This window comes from Microplitis mediator, chromosome 7, assembly GCF_029852145.1.
Source record: "Microplitis mediator isolate UGA2020A chromosome 7, iyMicMedi2.1, whole genome shotgun sequence".
NCBI classification, from domain to species: domain Eukaryota; kingdom Metazoa; phylum Arthropoda; class Insecta; order Hymenoptera; family Braconidae; genus Microplitis; species Microplitis mediator.
This window is the reverse complement of record NC_079975.1, coordinates 10,088,657-10,115,175: the sequence shown is the minus strand read 5'-3', so window position 1 is coordinate 10,115,175 and position 26,519 is coordinate 10,088,657. Positions and strand designations below refer to the sequence as shown.

At 27.9% G+C, this 26,519-nt stretch overlaps 2 protein-coding genes across 7 annotated transcripts; one reads left to right on the top strand and one right to left on the bottom strand.

Moving 5' to 3' along the window:
• The first annotated feature begins 6,045 nt into the window (after positions 1-6,045).
• On the top strand, positions 6,046-14,033 carry LOC130670824 (centrosomal protein of 97 kDa). 5 transcript variants are annotated; one of them, XM_057474380.1, is made up of 9 exons: positions 6,046-6,194; positions 6,593-6,767; positions 6,876-7,034; positions 8,256-8,357; positions 8,455-8,641; positions 8,828-8,918; positions 10,449-10,729; positions 11,372-11,584; positions 11,913-14,033. In XM_057474380.1, the coding sequence occupies exons 1-9, from the start codon at positions 6,088-6,090 to the stop codon at positions 13,385-13,387; spliced, it is 2,790 nt and encodes a 929-aa protein (XP_057330363.1). In that variant the 5' UTR covers positions 6,046-6,087; the 3' UTR covers positions 13,388-14,033. The 5 variants fall into 5 exon arrangements, with proteins under 5 accessions (XP_057330363.1, XP_057330361.1, XP_057330364.1 ...); XM_057474378.1 differs by having other exon boundaries at positions 8,455-8,647; XM_057474381.1 differs by having other exon boundaries at positions 6,047-6,194; positions 8,455-8,647; positions 11,387-11,584; positions 11,913-14,032.
• A 2,880-nt stretch (positions 14,034-16,913) lies between these two features.
• On the bottom strand, positions 16,914-26,409 carry LOC130670826 (peptidyl-prolyl cis-trans isomerase D). 2 transcript variants are annotated; one of them, XR_008990433.1, is made up of 7 exons: positions 26,036-26,409; positions 25,602-25,739; positions 22,593-22,891; positions 22,385-22,525; positions 20,796-21,047; positions 20,417-20,719; positions 16,914-17,183 (listed from the first exon to the last, which is right to left on the bottom strand). XR_008990433.1 is itself a non-coding variant. In XM_057474383.1 (6 exons), exons 1-6 carry the CDS (start codon positions 26,121-26,123, stop codon positions 20,501-20,503), a joined length of 1,137 nt encoding a protein of 378 aa, XP_057330366.1. In that variant the 5' UTR covers positions 26,124-26,409; the 3' UTR covers positions 18,185-20,500. The 2 variants fall into 2 exon arrangements, 1 of the variants encoding a protein (XP_057330366.1); XM_057474383.1 differs by lacking the exon at positions 16,914-17,183 and having other exon boundaries at positions 18,185-20,719.
• Positions 26,410-26,519: the final 110 nt, after the last annotated feature.

Below are 26,519 nucleotides of genomic sequence, written 5' to 3'. Positions count from 1 at the left end.
ACGATCATGTTCACAGATGTTTACTATTCGGTGAAGTATGTTTATCATATCGATTTTATTGTTAAATTTATTACTTTTCTAATTTTAAAAAACTTATAACAACGAATGATTTTTTTTTTTATTATAGTGCATCTGGGATAGCGATTGCTGCTCGAATCGTTGTTTGCCAGTAAGAAGCCACATTGGTACGCGTTTCACATGTAAAGTTGTGTGAAATATCGTTTAGATAAAAATATAATACAATTTTATGTTTGTAAACATCTCTTATAGGGCATACAACATTTCATGTATTATTTAAATTATAAAATAAATAATAAATAATTAACTACCTTCTTAGCTTATTTATATGCGAACAATATACTAAAAAATAAGAACAGAAACAATTTAAAAATATTTTAAATCATGATATTTTTATAGAAAATATTTTGTACAAGGGACTTTTGGCAGCTAGTTATAATCGTATCAGTTAGTTCTTTATGAATTGTTTTTTTTTTTTTTTTTGTCAAAAATATCTATCTTTTAGTTTATCTTGGTGTAACAGGTATTTTCATTTATTTATTAGTAAATTGTCATGACATAATTAGATAAAACTGCAGTATCACAATTTTTAGCTTGATTTTGAAATAGATCGATTTAATAGTTTCCAAAACAGTCGAGAAAAAAGAAAAAAAAAACAACTGATGCACAATTCAATTGCGATGTAATGAGATGTGCTCTGCTACCACTTACTCAGTCCCAGCTGATTCACTCACGTACTAATAACATTTACACACGGAGAAAAAAAACAGTTATTTTTCCTATGTTGGCATAGTAACTATTACTATGTCAACATAAGGAAATTCCTTATGGAAATATAGGAAAAAATACTATGTAACATAGGTACTTTTCCTATAATACACAGGAAAAGTTCCTATGTTAACATAGTACAAATTACTGTGCCAACATAGAAAAAATTCCTACGTCAGCATAGGAATTGTTCCTATGTTAGCACAGTAAATTCTAGACCTGATTAGATTTTAGAATTGATTGATCTAACAGTTTTCAAAGCATTCGGGAAAAACCAAAAAATAATTTTTTTTCGGTATTTCTTAAATATCTCCGCACCTATTTCACAAAATGATCTCAAATTTACACGAAATCTAAGTTCAAAAAAACTCTTTTAATTCCTCAAGCACCATTTAGATCGATACATTTATCAAAAAGATATGAGAGGTTTACATCCAAGCAGACACCAACACTCACACACCTCTTTCAAAATATCAGAATAAGCTTCTTAGGACCTTAAAACATCGACATCTGATTAAAACTCGATTTCTAAAAATCGGGGTGAAAATAACTTTTCCCGAATTTTGGAAATTTTGCAATTTTCTCAACGGAAAGTTAAAAATATTTGATTAGGACTTTCAAGTTTTATAAATTGCCAAGTAATTCTATAAAAGTAATTTACTAAATTTCAAAATAAAGTAATATAATAAACTGACGTTACTTGACACTATATTTATTTCGAAAATAAATGTGTACGTACGTTGGTTAAATTTTAATGGGTAAATTATTAAACAAAATCTAACGTCTAATACAAATTAAGTAAACTAATCGTTTAATTTTAATTGAAATAAATATCAGATTCACTTATCAATGTCTAAAGGTAGACATTTATCTATAAATAAAATTCCTTATGTACCATAAAGCTATAATATAAAAGCTATTATTCGTTCATTCCATTACAAATTTATCGTAAAAAATTAATAATTTTACTATTCACTAAAATGAATAGTTGAGTTAATAGTTTATTTTTAATTTGTTTTTAGTTACTGAAGAAGTCCAAATACAGGGACGAAACGTCCAATTATGATCAAAAGTAAATTCTGACCTTACTTATTAATTTCTTGGTTTTGTTTTGAAGGGGACACTTGGGGCTATTGAAAAAAAAATATTTCGGAAAAAAATATTGAAAAATGAAAAAGCTTTCGAATTTTGAATTTTCAAAAACCGTCAAAATCGTATGGCGACACGAAATTTTGGGATAAAATTTTTAACTACACTACCTTTATTCAATCTTAAGAGATCCTGAAAATTTCAGGGAGGTGTTTTTTTTTGTTTCAAAATTATGAATTCTCGAATTTTGGCAAAAAAAAATGTGTGTAAAAAAAAAAGAAATAAATAAAAATTAATAAATTTAAATAAATAAAGCGAGAGAGAAAAAATAAGGTGAATGAAAATAACAGTGTGCAGACGCAGTGCAAAAGAAAAAATTAGTACCAGGAGTCACCGCTAGGCGCAGAAGAGCGCTGCAACATTTTCCTAGTTGGACAGTTAGAATAGAAGTAATAAGTTCCGCTCAAAGGAGTGGAGGAAGCTGTTTAACAACTCCTCCCTAAAGAAGGCTATTCTGGTAGATGAGTACAAGTACCCACTGGAAAAATACTTGTGAGTAGATTTTTGAAATGCTTTTCAATCATATCTTTAATAGAAAAATATATTTTAGTAGTAACAGACGTTGGAATAGAAAACAATAAATCTCTAACGATACGGGGGATTAAAAATCGCCAAAATTGGGTTAAAATAAAAAAATTGATGACTTTAATTAATAATACAAATAAAACATCTAGTGTAAAAAAATTCGAGGATACTATTTGTATCCATGGATGTATTCATGCATGAATATAACAAAAATTTATATAGAGCAAAAATTATAAATGTAAATAAAAATGAAGTGAAGACCCTATTCGTAGATAATGGGGTAACTAGAGATATTGAAAATACGAATTTTATTACTCTAAACCAGACAGGACCAGATTTGAAATTAGAGGCAATGTTACCTCTATTTATACAACTTGAAATTAATGTTGACCAGATTTTAAATAAATTCAGAATAAATGAAATAGAAAATTTTTTAAAAAATAAAAAATTTCTGATTGAGATTGAATATGAGAAAAATTTACATATATATCAAAGGACATATTAAGGTAAAAATTTTAAACTCACACTGCCTAAATTTAACACCTCATTAATAAATATTTAATTAATTGATTCCAGGCGTGATAACATAATACTCAATGAACACAGACAACTATCCCTGTGGAAAAGGTCTTATAAAATCTCATAAAAAAAATTGGCTATGAGAAAACGATCAGTAATTGTCCGCGAAAATCTCAAAAATTCTGATACAATTATTTTCTCATAGATGGTACATCAAAAAAAATTTTTTCTTAAATTCTCGTATAAATTATCAGAATCTATAAAAATTTATTGACCCGTCAAATGACAGAAGAGTACTCGAATAAAATTGTATTGAAATTTGGAATATAACACTTCTGAAATGAATGTCTTACCAGGGACACTAGAAATCGTAGACGCGATCTCGTGGCGAGCACCGAACTACTCCCGCTGCTGCTGCCTAGTACCGGTGACTTTCCCCTTCTCCATATCGATCTTTTCTCCCGAGAAATTTTTTCTCTTGGTTTAAGCAACTTTTGTTATTTTGGTCGGAGAATACAAAAATACTTGCGTGAAAAGAATAGTACTTGTTCCGAGAAATTTTATTCTGTTTAACCAAAAAAATGCAATGTAAAAAATCACATAAAAACTTCTATTTTCACTCATCTCCGAACAGTTAAAATATTCAAAGTACAAGAAAAAGTGATATTATTAGTATTTTTGGTGTAAATTCTTATTAAAAAAAATGAAGTTAAGCAATTATTTTTGAATGAATCTGATAAAATTAATATTTTATGTGAATGGAAATTATTTATAAAATCTCATAAGTACTCCATAATATTTTATAAGTAATAGCCTTCGAACTAAAACTTACAAAAACTCATAAATCACATAGCTTTTAAATTAAAATTAAATCTTTTAAGTTTTTACAAGTTAATTCGATTATAGATTTTCTTACTAATTCTCATAAAATTTTTATGAGAAAAAGGTCTGCATTTGTCCATGTGATTCCTGATCCAGTGTATGACAAATATGACAAATATTTTATGATATTCAATAAGATATTATCTCCTAGGATAATTCCCGAGTCAAAATTAAAACAGTAGTTTGAGCCTCCAAAGCCTCAGTTCTTTTGATGTTGCACTTGCCGCTGAATGTAATATGTTATTTAAGTCCTCGATGTCCTAAAAGTAGCGTATGAAGGAATAAATCACCTTTTTAAAATGGTATTTTAACCCTCCATGGCCTACCATTTATTTTAAAATGCTATTTAAGTCCTCGATGTCCTAAACGAAGCGCATGGAGGACTTAATCACCTTTTTAAAATGGTATTTTAACCCTCCATGGCCTACCATACTTTTAATCTGTAACTTCGAATGAGCTCAATTCTTTAGCATGATATTATTGTTATACATAAAGATATTTCCAACTGATCGTGAGCGTCCGAGTAGCAGTGCAGCAGTGGTTGTGCTTCATATTCGTAAGGTCGTGGTTTCGAATCCCGGCGGCAGCAGATTAGTGTTCAGCAGTTTTTTTCAAATTCTTCGGCAGTTTCCGTTTTCCAATACTTCGTTTGTATTTATTGTTCACATAAAATAATTAATTAATCATATACTAATAAGTCAAAGGCTCTAATTATTCAATTCAAATTTCGAATGACATAGTACTATTCTATTCGAACGCCTACTTGTATAAGTTTAGCTATTATTATTAATATTTTAAATTTTGTTATTTTTTAACTCACAACAAAACATTTATTGCTAAGAAATTATTTTTGGAATTTTTAAATTTCAAATTTTTTTCGATCATGGCAACCATTTCTAATTAGTGGCCCCCTTTTCCCTTCTGTTTCTTTACCAATTGTACGCGATCCGATGAGAGTCTTTCTCGATCTATAAATTTAGGCTCTGGAGGCATATTTTACCTTTTTAAAAAGATGATTTGAACCTAAGCTTGGTAAAAGCGGACAAAGTTACTACGTTTAGGTTTAAATTACCTTTTTAATGCATGGATCTTCATATTCTAAAAAGATGATTTGAACCTCCTTACCCTCATGTAGGATTTGGAGGCTCAAATCACCTTTTTAATTTTGACTCGGGAAATCTTACTAAAACTTATAAATTCTGAAAATTTCGTATCAAAAAATAATCTTATTGAGATTTTGTAAGTATTATAACATCGGAATTCGCCTGTTCAATTCTTATTGAAAATACATTAGAATAAACTGTAACAATCTTATGGAAGTGAAAGTACTCATTCAATCTCATAATCGTTGGCGGAATTCGAGTCACAAAATCTCATAAATTAAAAAATCTTACTCATTCTTTTAAAAATCTAGTACGGAAATCATGATAGAAAAACATCAAAAGCTTTGACTCATAGATTCTCATAAAAATTCATATGAGAATTTTTTTAAATCTCATAGATATTTTCGAAGCTCATAGATTCTCATAAAAAATATTCAATATCTTATCAGAATTTATGAGAGCTTTTCCACAGGGTAAGTCATATGACTATAGGTCCGATGACACAACAATGATGCCAACTGAGATAGAACGATGTAAACTATGGTTTTTCCATTATAATATAAAGATACTGTAAAACCATATTGTGAAGGAGTCCGTATGTTTATATTATACATTTATGTAGAACAATTATGATGAAAAAATCGTAAGCAATTGTAAGAATTATAATATGATGAAAAAGTTTGTGTCAATTACTTTCAAAAAGTTAGGAGTTGATGGACCAGTTAACATGTAAGAAAAATGAGCTATAGGTATGATCTCATTGAAACTCAAAAGAAGTTTGAACCAATGACTGTTTGGCGCGTACTAGTTGAGACGCCTAGCTAGTTATCGAGATGGATAAATCACTTGTCGTATTACTATCTCTTTCTATCTTTAATTTATCATTTAAAAATTACTTTATCGTCAGCAAAATACAATAACACAGTAAAAAATATTGTGTAAAATCAACACAGTTTGTGTGTTAAAAACGGTTGACACAAAATTTGTGTTGAAATTTCGACACAAATATTGTGTAACCCCTTTTTAACACAAAGATTATGTTGAAATATCGCCACAAGAGGGCGCAAAGAATTCCACAGTAACACACAAAATGTGTTAATAAAGAGTGTATAACACATTTTTTATGTTACAGAAAATGACACAAACTTTGTGTTACTTTAACACAAACCGTTTTCGACACGAATACACAATATTTTTTACTGTGAACGATGGTCGGTACTTATTCGACAGGTAAACACAAAGGAATTTTTTCTAGTACGGTAAAAATACCGTATTTTTACATGTAACTTAACAATTGTCAAATTTTTGCTGTCATGTTAGTAAGTGGTTTGTATTCATCATGGCTTCCGCGGGTTAGAAATCAATTGAATTAAATTTATAAATTTTGTTTATTGCAATTAAATTCATTATAATATAACCAATACGATTGTTAATTAACCTAATTTAAATATTTTTATTGTATTGAGGTTTCACCAGTGATAATAATTGAACCAATGTAATTATTGTATTTAACTTTTTTTTTTACATTAGTTTATTTTTTTGTTTTTTCATTTTTATTTTCATTAAACATATAATAACAATCACGATAAGTTACAATTATAATAATTTTTTATTTATATGAATTACAGAATGAATTCCTGTGAAGAATCAGAATCATCTGTCTGTGATACTCTAGATCTAAGTGGTCAAGGGCTTAAAAAATTAAGTCGTTGTCCATCAGACGCAGACATTAATACTTTAATCGTCGACGATAATGAACTTCAGAGACTTGACAATCTCGATACTTACCACAGAATTACAAAGGTTTTTAAAAATTTTAATTATTTTCTACTCTAATAAACTATTTTATATTTAATTAAATAATTATTATTTATTATTTATAAATTCTAATTATAAATAATTCTATTTTAGCTCTCTATTGTACGTAATCAGCTTTTACGAATGTATGGAGTATCGAAATTACATAATTTAGTTACACTAAATTTAGCTAACAATGGAATTTTAACAATTGAAGGCATTAAAGATATGCCAAATTTAACAACTTTGTGTTTAGCTGGAAATAATATCAAAGTATACATATCATTTAATAACATTCTCAGATAACCACCCCCCCCCCCCCTTTAATTTTTTAAAATATTAAATGCAGTAGAACTATTATATGATTAAAAAAAAAATACTTACAGTTGTTGTCAACTAGGAGGTAAATGAAATTAGTTGAATAAAGTTCAGTAACATCTTCATGTCAATATTACAATTCGAAATATTAAATTTTTTAGATAAAAATTTATTTATCGAATTTCGTTTAAGGGGGGAAAAGGGTCTGAGATACAAAAAAGAAAGAACATATTTTTATGATTTTTTTTTTTCAGAGTACCTTGATTATTAAAATTCTTAAAATTTGTGACATGATTAAGCATCATTCCATGAATATTCTGCTAAATTTTCATAAAAAATATTGAAAAATAAGCCAGTGGTAGCGGGGGGAACCGAATCACCAAAAAAAAAAAAGTCTCCATGCCCTAGGCAGGATAATTAATGACTGCCTCACCTGAAATCAAAAAACCAAGAAGATTTCTTGAGTACATAAGTGTGTCTTAGATTTGAACGAAGGACTAAACGAAATATTCATTTTTGAATTTTTGGTAAAGATGCAATAAAAAAACTCTGATTTTCGCCAAAAATTCTTCCTTTTGTTTAATTAAAAAATAAGTAGTAATTGAAAAAAACATCTTTCGTTCAAATCTAAGATACACTTAAGTACTAAAGAAATCTTTTTGGTTTCTTAATTTCAGATGAAGCAGTCATGAGTTATCCTGCCTACAGCATGGAGACTTTTTTTGAGGTGACTCGGTTCTCCCCACTACCACTGGCTTATTATTCAATATTTTTTTATGAAAATTTAGCAGAATATTCTTGGAATGATGCTTGATAATGTCACAAATCTCACGAATTTTAATAAAAAAGGTACTTTGAAAAAAAAAATTTTTTTAAATATGCTTTTTTTTTTCATCATAGACCCTTTTCCCCTCTTAACTCTTAATTGATAACAACCGTCATTTTTTTTCAAATCTATCTTTCAGCAAAATTGTAACTCCGTTGCCATTTTTTCAATTGATGCTTTAATTTTTTTTTAATTACTTAATAAAATTTAAATACAGTTATGACAGTTAAAAGTCATCGAATATTTTTAAAAAGTAGTGGAGGGGGTACTTTCTAAGAATGCCTTCATCAATTAATATAACATAAAAACTATCATAAATTTATTAAATTATTTATATTTTTATATTTCAGTCTATTGAACATTTGCATTCTAATACAAAATTACAACATCTGGATTTATCTGAAAATAGTATCAGTCATATTTCCGATATTTCTTATTTAAGAAATTTAAAAGTATGAATTTATACATATATATCTATTGCCAAATATTTTTAAAAAATTTATTTTATTCCATTGAATTAATTTATTCTGATTAATAAATTTATTTTAGGAATTATTCTTACACAATAATCGCATTATAACGCTACGACAGTCTGAAAGATACTTGCCAACATGCTTAGAGACTCTAACATTAGCAAACAATAATATTACAGATTTAAATGAGATGTCACATCTCAGTGGATTGACAAGTCTTATTAATTTTTCTATTGCTAATAATCCTTGTGTTAGTGCTACAGGTAATAGTATGTATCCTTTTTTTTTTCATTAAACTTTTTAAATGCAACATAATAATTATAAATAGCCACTCACTAATATTAGACTTGCAGCAAATATTTAGTTAATAGCTTAGGTAAAATAATTATAATTATTTAATTAAAATATTTTTAGACATGCATAATAGATAATATTTCTTAACTAAATAGTTTATAGTGGTTTTGACTATCGTCCATTTGTCATAAATTGGTGTATGAGTCTAAAATCAATCGATGGATATGCTGTTGATCCAATTGAAAGGTAAAGTCAATACTAATTAGTCATTATAAATTTATTCTTTCACTTATTCAGTTACATGCACTATAGACAATAAAAAAATAATTATAGTTTAATAATTTATAAAGTTTTTTATTAGCCGTATTGATTCAAGTCTACGTTATAGTACTTTATTTCCGGTGACGGATTTTCCTCGCTCATCAAGCAAAATATTGTTCTACATATTGAAAAAAAAGGCCATTCGGCAGCCGAAATAGAAATAGACTTATCGTAATATACTCATTATCGAACCGCTAAAAGTTTTAATAATAGTAAGCACCCTTAAAAATCCATGACATAAACTTTGAATCATAATAGTTTAAATAAATTACTAAAATTTAAGTATTAACTTGAATGATAAGTGTTTCAAGTTTCATTTAGATAAAGTCATAGTGATGTGATTTGAAGCTTTTTTATTAGCTACAAGATGCAATCAACGGAAATTACCTGCAACGTATCATTCAAAAGATCTTGAGAGTTGAAGCCATTAAAAATTTTTTTTAATTTTTTCAAAAATTTTTAATCATTAATCTATTTGAAACAATTGTCGAAATGGTCAGTCAAATAACGAAAATTAAAGTCAATTTCATTCATAAAAATTTTAATGTTCTTCAAAAGTAACCATGTCTTTTACTGTAACTCAAGCTGTTTTAGTTGTATTCCTTACAGAAGTCAATTTTTCTATGAAATTGACCATTTTTTCGCTTGCCGAGCGTAAAGTAATAAAGACACTAAAAATGTCAAAGAAAGTTTTGTAGAAAATTTTATTCTCTTGAAAAAAAGTCCTATGAGTCAAACTGCTAAACTTCATACTTTATGAGTTACAGATATAATAATTTAAAAAATAAAATGTCTTGCTTAAAAAAAATACAGTTATTAATTTTTTATTTCTTAAATTATTAAAATATCTGTAATTTGTAAACTATGGACTTTAATGTTTTGACTCATAGGACAATTTTTTAAGAGGATAAAATTTTCTCCGAATTTCTTTTCAACATTTTAGTGTTCCTTCATTAGTTCACGCTCAGTAAGCAAAAATAAAGCCAATTTCATAGAAAAATTGATTTTCGCAACGGATACGAGTAAAACAGCTTGCGTTACAGTAAATTTACCGTGGGTACTTTTAAAAAACATTAAATCCTCTACAAATTGCAATAAACAGCAATTCAATGTCATCAAATGCGGCTGAGTACTCAGAAATTTTAAATAACAAAAGTGATTTATTTTATGTGTATTTTAAATGGGGAATTTTTTGAATCAAATCGGTATTACTTGAAATTCAAAATTAAGAGCTCCAATTTGGTAGAAATTTTTTTTTTCAACATGTAGAATAATATTTTGCTTAATGAGTGAAGAAAAAAAACCTTCACCGGAAACAATGCACCCTAATGTTATATTTGTTATAAATATTACTTTTATATTAATTAATACGATTACTAAAAAAATTTATAAATAACTCTATTTTATTTATTAAAAAAAAATTTAACAATAAATTTAACAACCTGATCCATTCAGTTTAAAAGCTGAATGGCTTTATTCTCAAGGACGAGGGAGACAATTTCGTGTTGGTGAGCATTTATTACTTACTCAATATTTAGCATCAGTTTGTCCATTATCGGGCGAATGTCTCGAAAATGAAACTGACAGAAAACTTAGATTAATATTGAGTAAAGCACAACATCACCAACAACAACTTAATCAACAAACTGATACCAGTAATGTTCACGGTATGACATCATCACCAGCTGCTAGACGAAGACTAGGTCCTAATCGTACCAGTTCACCAAGACGTCCAAGTAAGTTTATTATTATTACTTTGACAAAAAAAAAAATTAAAATAAAAAAAAAATAGTACGATAAGATTTTAAAATAAGTAGACATGGGATTGATTACTGAGTCGTCGTTTGGCTCTCGTTTCTTTTTAAATGACAGTTAAGAGCGTGAGTTAAATGAAATAACGTCCAGTAATCACACATAATTTTCTTCAATAGCACCCATTTTTGTATACCACGAAGATAAATACTTACAATCAGCAAAATTATACAAGTCAAAATACTGCGTCTGCCCGTCACGATGCAAAGGTATTTTGGAGATTAAAGTCGATCTTTTTTTTTATTTTTTATTTTTTATTTAAAAATAAAAATCAATACAATCCCTTAAATAAATTTTTATTCTGCTGAAATAATGTAGGAGTTAACCCTGTTGCTTATTTCGGCTTTTAGACAATAAAAAAGTTAATTAGATTAATTGAGTGTAAATAAATAATTGATAGTTATAAAATAGTATGATTATTTTAATTTATTTAAATAAATGTATTTAGGCATAAAATAAATTATTATTTGCAAGCTTCGGCTGAGGGTACTAGCGATATTTATATTATATGCATACCAATAAATTACAAAATAAAATAAAAGATAATATTTTAAATCCTCAAATAGCTTTTATTTCATTAGGTTCATCATGTAATTCCATACGACTGAGATCACCAGATCGAATGGTAGCAAGTTGTCATACTGAAACTATGTTATCATCTTGTCATGGAACTTTAGCTGATAATCATGAACTACTGATGACTCAAAGTCTTGATCCTAATATGTTGTGCAATACATTTAATAATAAATCAAAAGAATCTGGGTTGAAAGATATTGAAGGTGAGTTTTATTTTACAAGTAAAAAAATTTTACTGATAGCCAAGCTGGTGGTAAGTTGACTTGAATCCACTGCCGCAACTTGTCGCCAAGTTTAATGCAATAAGTTTATATGCGCATAAGTTGACACCAATATGCTGATGTTGTTCTGTGTCAACTTGTCGACAAATTGCAGCAGTATATTGACGTCAATTTTTGATGGAAGTTGAAGCCAAAAATTATTGTCCAGAGTTGCCGTCAATTTGATCACAACTAACTGACACCAACTGTCTGATGAAAAACTTTTGCGATCAGGGTTTATTTTATTAACGTCTTTTTTCTTTTTAAATAGAAACTTCAAGTCCTCTACAAGCAGCAACGAAACTAGTACCTGTACCAGAATCATTGATGAGCCCAGATTTTCGTCCACCTTCTGGTCTATCACGAATTCTTCCAAAGACTCCACCAAGTCGACTTAATTCACCAATACAGAGCATTGTACCTGTTAAAATTAACAACGAAAGTAATACTAAACCTGTTTCAATCAGCAATACGTCAAATACAGTTGCTGCTAAAAGTAATGTAGGAGTATTAAAAGCAAATTCATTAATGAAAAGTAATTCAGCGTCAAATTGTATTGGAGGAAAAACAAATATTGGTAAACCCGTTACGACAAATACAAACGGCAAATGTCCACAAGCTGTTAAAATAAATAATTATGTACAAAGTAAAACAATGACACCAAAGAGAAGTGCTAGAAATTCACCAAATTTACCCAGAAGTGTAAATAAAATAAAAACACCAAATGATAAAATAAAAAGTAATGATTTACAAAAAAATAAATTAACAGGTTACGACAATATAACAGTAAGTAGTGATGAAGATAGTGAAGTTTGTCAAGTTAAATTAAATAATATAAGACATAGAGCTATTCAAAGACGTCAAGAAGACACAAATAAAGCAGAAGATGAAGCTGAAAAAGCAGCAGTATGTATTCAAAGAATGTGGCGGGGTTATCATACACGTAATTTAAATAAAAAGGCAACAAATGTTTTAAAAACAATTGAAATGATGAGAACTAATAAATATATTCAAAAATTATCAACTGACATGGAGGCAACACGTACAGCACTTGAGAGTGAACATAAATTACAATTACTTCAGATGCAGGCAATAAATGCATTGTGGAAAAAAGTTGTTAGTTTACAACCGGGCGCTAATGAAATAAATAGTGGACAGAAAAATACAGACATTGTTACTAATTTAGCACAGACTTGTAATTTATTACACAGTCAAGTTCAACAATTACAAGATTCAATGACTGAAATAAAACGTTGCATGTCAAGTATGCAAACGAAAGTTGTATTAGTTGATAATGGTGTTGGTACACAAACTGAAATTTCAGCAGTACACACTCCAGCTGGTGAAGAAAACACATTTCCGTATGCTAAACCATTAATTCGACCTCAATCATTGTCTATACAACCAACAATACATGAAAACACTGAAAGTAAATCATTTGCAACAAATCTTGTTGATAGTGTTCTTAAAAAAGTATCACAATCAACAGATACAACAGATGATGAAGTTAATACAGATATACTTAATTCAAATTCAAATCCTGAATTATTATCTGCTGATCATCCGGAAATGTTTAAAAGTTGTGAAGAAATAGTTGAAGATGAATTTAAAGAAATGGATGGTGACTTGGAAAAAGTTATTGAAATTACAAATATTTGTGAGGAAACGATTTGTAAAGAATTACACAACTTTATTGAAAATGAAAATGGACAGCAGAGTGTTGCTGAAAGTGACAAAGAAGATTAATGATTAATTTTAAAAAATAACATAACAAATAAATACTCATCTAATTATTTTATTATTTAAAAATTTAAAAATAAAGTCTGAACGTAATTATATTTTACGAAATAATAGTTTTATCGATAGTCACTGTAAATATAATACAAAAAGAGTAATTACTCGTTAAAATAACAATAATTATTTTAAATAAATAAATAAAAAGACATGACAATTAACAGTGGAATTAAACATTTATGTCAAAAATTTTTTTTGAAGATTAAAAAAAAGTGACTTAAATATTCGCCTTTTCAAGATATTTAAATATAATTATGCGTAATTAATAAAAAAAAAAGTATATTATGTAATCTAGTCCAAATAGTTTTCTTGCTACATAATTGATATTAATATTCATTGAAATTGTTTTAAGTATTATGTGAGATTTAATTAGAATAATTAATTGGTGTGATTGATAGTTAATGATAGGACTTGATTGTTTTTTGTTGTTAAAGCTATAACGCATAAAATGTGTAATTACTTACTAATACTATTTAATTAGAGCTGTAATAGTAAACAATATTAATTTTACTTTTTTATAAAATAATTATTTTAACAATTAAATTTAAAAAATCTAAGTAACTTTATAATCTTGACAACTTGCGATAAAAAGTTTGAATTATTTATTATTACTAGACAGTTCTGATTAAAGAGCTATTTAAATTATTTAATTTTCATAAAACCAAATAACTAAGTTAGTAAATATTTTGATTAAATCAATTAACAAGTGTTTCAAAATTTATCTAAAAATAAGTTTAAGTTTAAGTTAATTTCAAATAATTATTATTATTTATTTATTTATTTAACATTGTCATTAAAGAGGGTAAAAGTAAGTAATTAAAATAAAATTATTAATTAATAAATCGTATATTTCTGCTCAATTAATGTTCACGCAAAACGTATAGTAATTATTAATATAAGATTTTTAATGTACGAACTTTCGCATTAAAATAATTAATTTGATAGCTAAATTAAACTTAATAATTACGCCTGTACTTTTTTAGTTTAAAAAATTATGATAAATTTTAATTAAAAGTAAATGAAATATAAAAAATGTTGAGTTTTGTGTTATTGTTAGTAAAAAATACTGTTGAGTAATAGATGACATTATTAATTATTATTTTTTTAAGTTGACTATGCACTGGGATTTTTTTTTTATATTAGTATTAAAAAATGGTACATCTGTAATTTATCATACTAGTTTTAGTAATAAATTATTCTCCAAACATTAAATGTATAAAGTTGTAACATTTATTAGTAAGTAAAATACATTAAAAACAGCTTATTGATTAATTATAAATTATCATTTAAATATAATCATAAAAATATATATATTAAGCTTTAGACCGTACACAAGTAAGACATAAAATAGAAATGAAAAATTTTTCACAAACTGAGTCAATTCATAATTTTTAAATAAAGAAATAGACAAAAATTTAATTGTTTATTATTTAATTTTATTCAATTCCATTAATAAAATTAATATTTAAATCATTTAAATATTAATATTTAATTTAATTTTTGAAATAATTAAATCTTTCACATTAAAATTATCCTGTGATTAAGAATTTTTAAAATTAAAATTTTTAAATTATCAACAACTGAAAAAATTACTTCCCATAATAATATATACATGTTTTTAAGCCAATATAATTATCTAAAACTACATTAAATTTATAAATTATTCCTGATATATATTGGCGTTATTTAATTGATAAATATTTAATAACAATCTTACCCAAGTCTGATCACCAGTACACTAACTGTCTACGTCTTTATGTAACTATATGAATTTTACTGCAGACACTGGTACAAAATTTTAAATTGCAAGTTTTGTACAAGACTTAAAAAAATACTTTGTGTTATGTTGTATTTCAAGAATTGTGCAAGAATACTGAAGATATCTTGCTCAAAGTGTATTGGTACAGTAACTTGAGCTAATCTTCCACCAGAAATTTAATTGCTTGCATATAATACCGCATATCTTGCGCCTGATTTGCTCAAGAGGTGTTATATTACACTATCTATCTAACGTCTGCCTCTGTTACTTTATCCCCTCCATTGGTATACCATACAGGATAAAGTGACATAGATAAAAGTCAGATATATAGATAGTGTAATAAGAGAGATCAACCCATCTGCATCACAAGCAGGTCCAAAAGGGCACTTTCCAAAGCACCCATTACACTAACAGAATTAGTCTCAGCTATTAGGAGAAGTAAAACGGGTACCAGTCCAGGACTGGATCAAATCACCTACGACATTATCAAACGCCTCTCCAAGGAATATTTAACGCCAATACTCAACGGCTTTAACGGCTTCCTTCGACAGAATAGATATCCACCTTCCTGGAACGAACACCTGGTCTACCTCAATCCAGTAAACAGCGGATACTTTGACAAGCCGAAAAAGATTCAAAATGCAGCTATCAAAACATGAATGGGCCTCCGTATTACAACTCCAATCAACTCAATGATGGCTGAAGGGCGAGAAATGCCACTCAGCATAAAACTCAAAGATCTAACCAACCACTACATCAAGTCACTTGCGACAACAGAGAACCCAGTAATCAAGATACTCGAGAATCTCGAAAGGAGCCTCGAATGCAACAAATCTAAAAAATATATCATCAAAAGATTTCCAGCTATCAAAAATAAAAATAAGAATAATTAATTAGCATACTCGATTTCATATACTGGTATAAAAGATTCCAAGAAGCATTTAGATCAACCATCTCTAATTATACCTTCCCTCTATTTTTTATTTTTCATTTTTTTTTTTGTTTCTTCTTATTATTCTTTATTTTTTCATTTTCCACTTTATATTTTTATCATTTTCATATTAGTATCGATCATATACTAATTTATAATTTTATTTCGAACCATTCAAATTATTCTTTAATTCCGCCTTATTATTCTATTTCTTTAATTCCATCTTATTTATTCCTAGATTTATTCCATAAATAAATACAAACTTTAGACTTTACAAATTAATTTTAAAATATAAACTACACTTAAGGTAGTACGAGCACCAAGGCAATTATGAATAAAAGGCTTGATTTTTTTTTTTTATGAAGTTGGACTAAGTCTAAACCAATTCTGAAAATTTTAGGGGGGGGGGGGTTGCCCGATTATTTAAATAAATAAATAAATGACTTCAAAAGTAGGCATATTTAACATTGGCTTTATGGTAAAACGGTTGATGTATTGGTTTTTCGGCAAATTAGGTAGCGTTGATTATCTTTCGTACAAGCTGGCAACCATTAAAAAGAGATAAAATATATTGGAAAGAGATAGAAACAAAGTAATAATCATAATAGTGAAGTAACCTAACCTACAACTGTCAAATTTAACTTATATTTATACACAGCGATATTTTTCAAAAATTTTCTAATCAAAAATTTCTATATGTAAATAACAAAAGAGTAAATATTATTAATAATAAATTAATTAGTATTAATTATCAATATTATTAATTTTAAAAAATGTCAATATTTTAATACACAGGTGTAGATACAGAATTATTAATAATTGAAAACAGTAAACATTTTTATAATTATTTATCTTTTTCATAATTTTTTTAAATTGACACTTGTTTACACTCGATGTTTATTTTGAATTTACAAATAACAGCAAGAAATAATAATCACAGTAATCACAGTGTTGCCGTATGTACTGTCGCGGTCCCATGATCATCATCATCCCTTTCCCGCGCGCTCAGAGCAGTCTATCCCCACCATGCCTCCCGCTCGTACTATCTTAAATTAAAACTAAAATCATCTGTATTAAAATTTACCCATGTATATTTTCCATGAATATTCTTTCTTATTAAATCAAAATACAAAATGACTTCTGAATGTAGTGTTTCTGAATATAATAAATTTTGTAAACAGGCTGTGGCATATATAACTGGTAATCCTGGAAAAGTGATAGCTATAGTAGAAACATTCGATTATGTAGGCTATGATCCTAAAGTCATCTTTGGAGAAATGCTTAAAAAAGGCGGTGACAAGTTAACAAAAGACGTGATACTTATGGTGCAATTATTCTTCTACAAAGGATCAAACTTAACCAAAATGAGAGCTCAATCATCTCCAGAAGGTGCTAAAGTCATCCAAAAATTGATTGCAAAATATGGCTTACAGTCAAAAGTTACTGAACCAACATCAATCACTCTACCTAGAGTTATGAAAACATTTCCAATACTTGCTTACTACGTTTCAGAAAGCATGAAAAATATCCATCATCCTGTCACTGAAAATGAGGTAGATATGCCTAATACTATTGCATTTTCTTATGGATTCATACCAAGTTTATTAAGTTCACAAAGACTCAAAAAAGAAGGAGGAATGATTTTATTAATACACAATATTTATCAAACTTTCCTAGCTTACAAAACACAACCTATAACTATAAGGAAAAAATCTTTAAGTTCATTCTTTCCTGAATCAGTTAAATACTCAATGTTGGCTGTGAATAATACCTTTGTGATTAATAAAGAAGCGGAGATTGTGATGGATAAAATTGTTGCCAAATATGCTTCTACAGTAAAAGCTAAAACTGTGGTACAAGGATTGAAATCAATATTCAAAGATGAAAAAATACCTAAATTTGAATATGTAGAGAGTCCTCCACATAAGGCTTTGTTGGAAATTTGTGGGAAAAGTATCTTAGATTTAGATTTTGAAGCCTTCAAACAAGATATGATGTGAATCCTCATTATGACCTCATTTATTATACGGATAATTAAAATATTAATTAAGTGTATGTGTATAAGTTAACAAAGTTTAAACAATATAAAATCTTTGCTGTGGCGATACATCCCAAATATCTCTACTCATACGACATCATGACATTCACTCCGAAAATAGAGCTAGCCACAATCGCAACATTGACCAATCAAACACTAGACGAAACAGTTGCAAACTTCAACGAAATCATCAACACGAAATACTTTGACTAGACCCATATCTAACGATAATGTTAGTGGTGAATTAATGATTGATACAGATGGAGAAAATGAAAGTTAGATCTTTTGAATGATCCATTGAAACTAATTGCTACAAGTTTGTGATACTATTGATCTTCGTATTTTTTTATAAGAATTTTGATTAGGTTCTATCGACTTTATTATATTGTTTTAGAGAAAAAACATTATTTTAAAATTATTTATGGTTTTCATAAAGATAAAATTAAAAAGTTAAGAAATTTAGAAGTAAGCAAGTTTGAAATGTTGCGGACCTTTGTATTTTTTTTATAAGAATTACTGGAAAAATTTATCTACTATATTCTCTATTGTTTTGGATAAAGAAATATTACTTTAGGATTAGTTAAAAGTTTACAGGTAAACAAGTTAAGTTTAAGGGTTAACAAGTTTGTATTACTAGCGATCTTGGTATTGTTTCATAAGAATTTCCATTAAGTTCTATCTATTATATTCTATCAGAAATTATATTGTATCAGAAAAGAAATGTAACTTTGAAATTATTTATGGTTTTAATAAAGTTAAAGTTTATAAGTACTTCGATAAGAAATTCAATTGAATTTGAACAATTTCTAAAATTAAGAAGAGTCTGGTCTTTTTCCTCTGTTACTCTCAAATAGACAAACACTACTATCGTGATTAGATTTGAACAGTAAGGGAAAACTCCGTTATTTCAAATAATTAAGCTGAATTCAAAGTATTTAAACTCGATCATTTAAAATCGCTTTAAATACTTTCTATACAGAAGCCGAATTCAAAGTATTATAAATTTATAAATTTGAATAGCCCCCAATACTTTACAATCGTTGAAGTGAATTTAAAAGTATTTCAACTCAACCATTTTGAATCGCTTTAAATAAATTCTAATCGTTTAGGTGAATTCAAAGTAGTATTATAAAGTTAAAATTTTAAATCGCTTTGAATATTTTCTAATATCAAAAGTGAATTTAAATTTTATGATTCTGAATCGCTCCAAATACTTTATAATCACCGAGGTGATTTAAAAGTATTCGAATGTGGAAATTTCAAATTTTTCAAATACTTTACAATACCGTATAAGGATTGAATTCGATTCGAAAAAATTTGAAATTTTTGAATCGCTTTTTTTAATCAGGGCTTACTACTAATTACTAGGACCTACACTAAATGGGTAGAAGCATACCCAATACGCCAGCCCAAAGGAGAAGCCATTTACAAGACCCTGAAGGACCAGTTTCGGCCGAGTCGAGACGATCGTCACGGATAACGGAACCCCGTTCGTTAGCAAACAGTTTACCGACCTATCCCAAGGGTTCAACATCCAGCACGTGAAAACACCACCGTATTCGCGCAGTGCAACCCCGTGAAACGTACTAATCGCGTGATTGGCGTGTTGATTGCTCAATTCGTTGAGAAGAATCAGAAAACGTGGGATAAATTGCTACCTGAACTAACTACAACCTTAATTACAGCCTCCATAGGAAAAACCTCACGGAACCCCCAACTTGCCCTTGCGGCTCACCTAATCAGGACCTAAACCATGTCTTCTTCTCATGTCCGGACTACCAATTACAACGAGAAACGCTGCTAAAAATATTAAGCAAACTCTACAATCCTACACCAACAGACGTCATTCCACTATTAGTGAATCCATCAGCGAAGATTGCCTACATAGTCGGTAATTTTTTCAAAAAGTGCAACCTCAACATTTAAATGCTGAATAAGAGAGACCCTAGCATCTGACTTACCGGACAGAACACGCCCTACCAACAGCACCAAACGGTCGAATGGGGAAACACCTAAAGCCTCAAAATATCTATCTTCCTAATAAAAGAGTTGAGCTGATCTGGAGCAAGACATGTATTAGTGTCTACAAGTGATTTTTGATGCGACGTAAAGATGTAGGCACCTAGGGGACTTCCACAAGATACTTTCATAAAAATACATCAAAGTACTTCAAGACTATTACAAGATTGTCTTGTGTACGTCATCTTGGGCAAGCCCACGTAGTATCTGTCAAAAGATTCTTGTGATTAGTACCTTGATCAGCAAATTGGAATAAAAACTGTTGTAGATATTGTCCCTGAATTTATTTTTGATTATAAAATCTGAATTAAAATTTTTTTATCGAAACATACGTTTAAATGTTTTTTTTTCATGATTCAAATATAATGAAATAGATTTATTAATTTTATCAATTTCACGTGAAATTTCAGCATTATCAGGATCAAAAGATTGTAATTGTTTTAAATCAGCTAATCCAGTTTCATAATCATTTAAACCGATGTACGCTTGACTTCGTCGAAAAAGAGCTTTATTATTCGTTTTATCCACAGATAATACCTAAATTTATTAATTAAAAAACCAATTAATTTAGATACAACCAGATGTTGATAAAATTAATGTAATAAAAACTTACCGTATTACAGAGATCTAGAGCTTCACGATATTTTAACAACTTCAATTTTGTAACAGCTTGATTTAACATTATTGATATTCGTATGTTAGATAAAATTAATTGTAAATCTTCTGGAGTATTATTTTGCATTAGCCAATTATAATACCCTAGAGCTTTTTTATATTTTCTCTCGGCTTTTGTATAATTTTTTTTACCATAGTAATTATTACCAGAATTTTTTATTTTTTCAATTGTGTCTTTCACATAATTGTGCTACAAAAAAAATTTACATTAATTAAATTGTAGATAGTTTGAATCGTAAGAAAATGTACAGTAAAAATAATTAAATTAATTGAACGTTTTGTGGTTGATCTATGATTCTATAATCAACTGTAGGATAAATATAACAATTAATTATAAAAATAATTACAATAAATCGAGTCAACTTCTATATCTTATTTATTTAAAATAAAGTATTTAAGTGTGAGGTTCCCGTCAAGTTCTAATTAAAAAAAAATAAACAAAAATTATAATTAATTTTTTAGTAACATATAGGGTAGTGGTACCACTTTAGGTTTTTGGCCACTTTAGGGCCGGTTTTGGACACTTGAAAAATTTAAATAAATCAAATAAATCGTTAAAGACACAATAACATAATTGATTTTTTAAATATGTTTAGAGATACTTTTGTCCCATTATTAAAGTAGGAACTGGATTCTACTCTTTTTCATTAATTATAATAAAATATTATATGTCTAAAAATAGAGCAGTGGCTACAAACGGTACCTTTATCCCAATGAAACTTTGGTCACTTTGATGAAGAAAAGTTCTTCAACAGAGTAACTAAAACAGATAAACGATTTCCGCGAACATCGTCGTGACCCGAAGTCTAAACTCATGATACGGCATGAGACCTGGACCTTGACAACGTTCGCTAGGGTAACCTGAGACGCAACATCAAACGATTTATAATTTTGTAATTTTTTTTTATACTGGATCTGCGGATGCAGAACAGGCCGTTAGCCGACAAACATCTAAGGCTCCGGACTTTTGTTTGGTGACCGACTGACTTTAATTTTAATGTTTCATTGAAGAAATGCACTTAAATTTATTGTAACTTTGTATTATTTTAATTTAAAACATTTCAAATAAAATTGTAAAAGGTGAACAGCAAGCAAATATCACAGAAAATCTATCGACTTTCCAACGATGTCTACCCTGGCAATAATTAATTAATAGTATATTACACATCGAGGGAAGTAAAGTAAGAAATGTCTCAGATCACATGTAATTGTTGGCCGAGGCGAAGCCGAGGTCAACAAACATGTGATCTGAGGCTTTCTTATTTACTTCCCGAGGAGTGTATGCTATTTTTCTCCTCGACGGAGGCGGAAAGCGGCAACTTCGTTTTGCACAGCGGGACGAAAGTTGACGCTTTCCGCCCGTCGAGGAGAAAATAAATTTTCATTTACTTAGAGTGTTACAATAAGTTAATTTAATTTATTATTATTATTTGTGTAATTATTATTATACTTAATTATTTTCACTGTCCATTGTTTCTTTGATTCAAACAATATTTTTAATTAAATATATATGAATAATAAACTTACATCGACATTTAATGGATCTGTTTTCAAAACATAATCCCAATCTTCTGGAAACGGTGGAAATATATCTAAAGTTCCATCATTTTCTTCAATTCCCCAATTTTCTCCTTGTTTTATTTCACCACAATCAATTATTTTTGATACCTCAAAATTTATTTAAATTATTTTAAAAAAATAAACTTTTATATTTTTATAAAAATATTTTAATTACTTGTAGTGGTTTATCTTTTACAATAGGACCTTCACTGAGTTCTTGTACAATACCCATTCCTCTCAAGACTTTACCAAATACAACATTAGTATTGTCTAAATGACCGCTAATTTCAGTTGTAATAATAAATTGTGAATTATTTGTGTGCGGTTTCCCTTTGTTAACTGTACTAAGAAGTCCTTTTGTAGAGTGTTGGATTTTAAAATTTTCATCTTCAAAATGTGGACCATAAATGCTTTCACCACCAGTTCCATCGAAGTTTATTATATCGCCTCCCTGTATCATAAATTGAGGTACAACTGAAATTAAAAGGTAATAATTAATTCGTTTGTCTGAACATAAAAATAAAAAGACTCTGAAGTGTTTAAATAAAGTATCAATAATTGACATTTAATCATTGATATCAATGCTTTTAGGTGTAAATTTATAACTTATTAGTAAAATTTAATTAATTTATTATACATAAAAACATTTCCTAGTAAGAAATTCCGGTAAAAAAATATAAAGGCAAATAAAAATAATTTTTTTTTATTTTTGCCAATTGATGTACTTTTTTCATCTGAAAATTTTTTAATTTATTTTGCGTCTAAGAAAATTTCAAAATTTATATTTTATTATTTTCATGCTAGTGCAGTCTCATAGAGACTGCAAATTTACTCTATAAGATGAATTGTAGTGGATTTTAAGTTGTTTTAAGAACCTTTATTACTTAATATATATATACCGATAAATTAAAAAAAAATAAATCTTCTTTTCAAAACCAAAACTTATAGTAAATCAACCAATAAATGGATGGTTACGCTATTTCTCGTGGGTTTTTAAAAGAAATAATATATATTAAATTATTCAAAAATTTTGCAATGTTCTGTTATATTTATAAGCGATTCAAAATAATTATAGAAATATTGTAAGAAATAATAGTTTATGAAGAAAAAAATACTACAATATCCAGTAAATGGACAAAATATCCTAGTAGACGTCCTGCTTAAATATTCCGATTAATTTTTTAAATAATTTCTTATCATAGTTAATCAGAAATTCAGTATTTTTCCAATTTTTGATTATTGTGCTGCAGCTTTTACTAATATTACAACTTAAATTACAAAGGAAACTGAATGCGTGTGTTAGACTCATTTATAAAATTGCTAAGTTTGAACATGTCAGTGCTTACTATAAAAGATTAGGTTGGTTAAAGTTAAAAACGAGGAGAGACTTTTTTTTTATTGTTTACCTATTTTACAAACAAATTTATTTGAACTTTAATTAATTATTGAGATCAAACTTAGAGTTTCTGTCTGATTTGTTTCGTAGGGAAGATATTAGTCAAGATTACTTAAGAATATCAAAATGTAGATCAACAATATATGAAAACTCGTTTTTAATTCATCGAATGCATGTATGGAATTCTTTACTGCCAGAACTAATGACAATACAAACTTTTATGGAATTTATGATTGCTTGTTTTGATCATTTTTTAAATATTAATAATTAATTAATTATTAAAATAATTAATCTTTTTGTTAAAACTGTAAAACACATACATGTATATATTTTATAAGATTTTTTTGTATTTTTTGATGGCCCTAGCGGATCCGGATTACGGTAAATACAATGATTTACCGTAATTTGCCGTAATTTACGGCGTCTAGCAGAATTACCGTAAATTACGGTAATCTGCGGCAAATTGCCGTAATTTACGGCGAAATGCAGCAAATTTACGGCAAATTTGCGATGAAGCTGCGGTAAATTTGCGGCAATGTTGCAGTGAAAGTACGGTAGTTTACGGTAAAAATGCCGCATTTTCGCCGTAAAGTTGTGGTAACAGTGCAGTACTTTACCGTAGAAGTTTTGTAAAATTGCGGTATTTTACCATATAATTGCGGTAAATTTGCTGCATTTTACTGTAATGTGAAGCTTTTCACTGGAATGTCTGTTGATAATCGGATATTTGACTGTAAACAACTGTCTTTACTTGACATTTCGGTACCGTGTCTTTAAGATTTGGTATTGTGTAGTGCTGGATATTATTCAAATCGTAAAGAAATCTGTTCTCATCAGTGTTGACCGAACTTTCAAATTGTAGATCTACATTGATATCATTACAAGTATTCAGATAACTTAGATTTTCTCACATTAAAGGTATAGATTAGAATCTATACAATTTAATAATTTTTTAATTTTTCGATCTACTTTGATTTTTTCTAATAAATGTAAAAAATTAATAATTTGATCTACATTCATCAATATAGAATGCCGTATTTTTATTCCAGTATATTTACGCTATTTTTCCCGTAGTATGATCTTATTTTGCGGTGTTAGATGTTAAAATACGAGAGTGGATTTCGAAGTGTCAGAACCCGTACTGGTTTGCCAGAAGTTTATTCGTTTTTTGCACGCCTCATATCACGAAGCGTTTGAGATAGTGCTCTACTCTCAACACGTCAAGATCAAACAATGTTTTAGATTTTATTTTCTTCGTTCAATTTATCAAAACCCTAGCAGATCCGAATTACGGTAAATTGCAGCAATTTACCGTAAATTACGGTAAGTTGCGGTAATTTACGGTAAATTGCTGTAATTTACCGTAATTCGGATCTGCTAGGGGGTCCTCAGCGAGCTACGGCTCTAGGATCAAATAAATATATTTATCTATCTATCTATATAAAATTTATCAAAACATTTTTCATCTAGTTACTAGGGATCATACATTTTTTCATAATATTGAAAGTAGCAGACATTAAAAAGTTTATTCCTTTCAAATAAACAAATGAAATACTTAAGAGAAAAAATTTTTTAAATTTGCATATCAAAAACTTTGAAAAAAATTTTTGAGCATGTTCTAAAAATTGTATTTTACTTACATATAACTTGTTTATAAAAATTACAAAATTGTCTGATGTCTGCTACTTTTAGAATCATAATATTTTTCTTGGCTTGCCCAAAATTACTGCTGTAGTAAACTAATCAACTAACTAAATATAATAATCATAAAAAAAATATATAACTTACTTTTATGAAAAATAGATCCTTTGTAACACAATTTTTTACCATTTATTCCAATACCTTTTTCTCCAGTACAGAGTTGCCGAAAATTTTCCGCAGTACGTGGTGTAACATCTTTAAATAATTCAATTATTATTCGTCCAACTGTAATAAACAAATTATTGTAATAACAATATTTATATAAAAAAATAATTACATAGTATAATCAAATAATTTCACAATAAATTTAATGAGTGTGAATGTAGCAGACACCAGACAAATTCAAAATTATTAATAAATAATTTAAAAAATATTATATTTATAAAAAATCTACTTATTAATTTCAAAATTTTTTAAATACGTTTTTTTTTAAATTTAATTTTATTAATTTCTTACTCTTTTTATTAATAATTTTAAAATTGTCTGATGTCTGCTACATTTGCACTCATTCAAATAATTACTTTTCTCATTATCAATTGCTATGTCAAGAAAAACAATAGGATTTTTCTTATAATCATTAGTACTTAAATTTGTCGAAAAATTTTCCATTTTTGTTTAAAAAATATGTATATATTTATTAACAATACACTATTGTTTATAAATGTTATGACGTGTAAGTGCGTTTTTCTCTTGTTTAGAAAATATAAATTTTGCGCACAAAATTTTTATTTCTGTATGACAGTCAAAACACTGTTGATATTATCACTTATTACAATGTATAACACGAATTAAAATAAAGTCATATTTATAAATCTAATTAATGTATAATTTATACAAATGTCATTGTTTATAATATTGTTATATAAATAGTTATAATTTTTGTAAACGTATATAGGTACATGTAGACGTAAAAGGTTAGCCGGTATAAATATGTATTATATATATATATATATATATATATATATATATATATATATATATACTATATATGTGTTTAAGCATCAC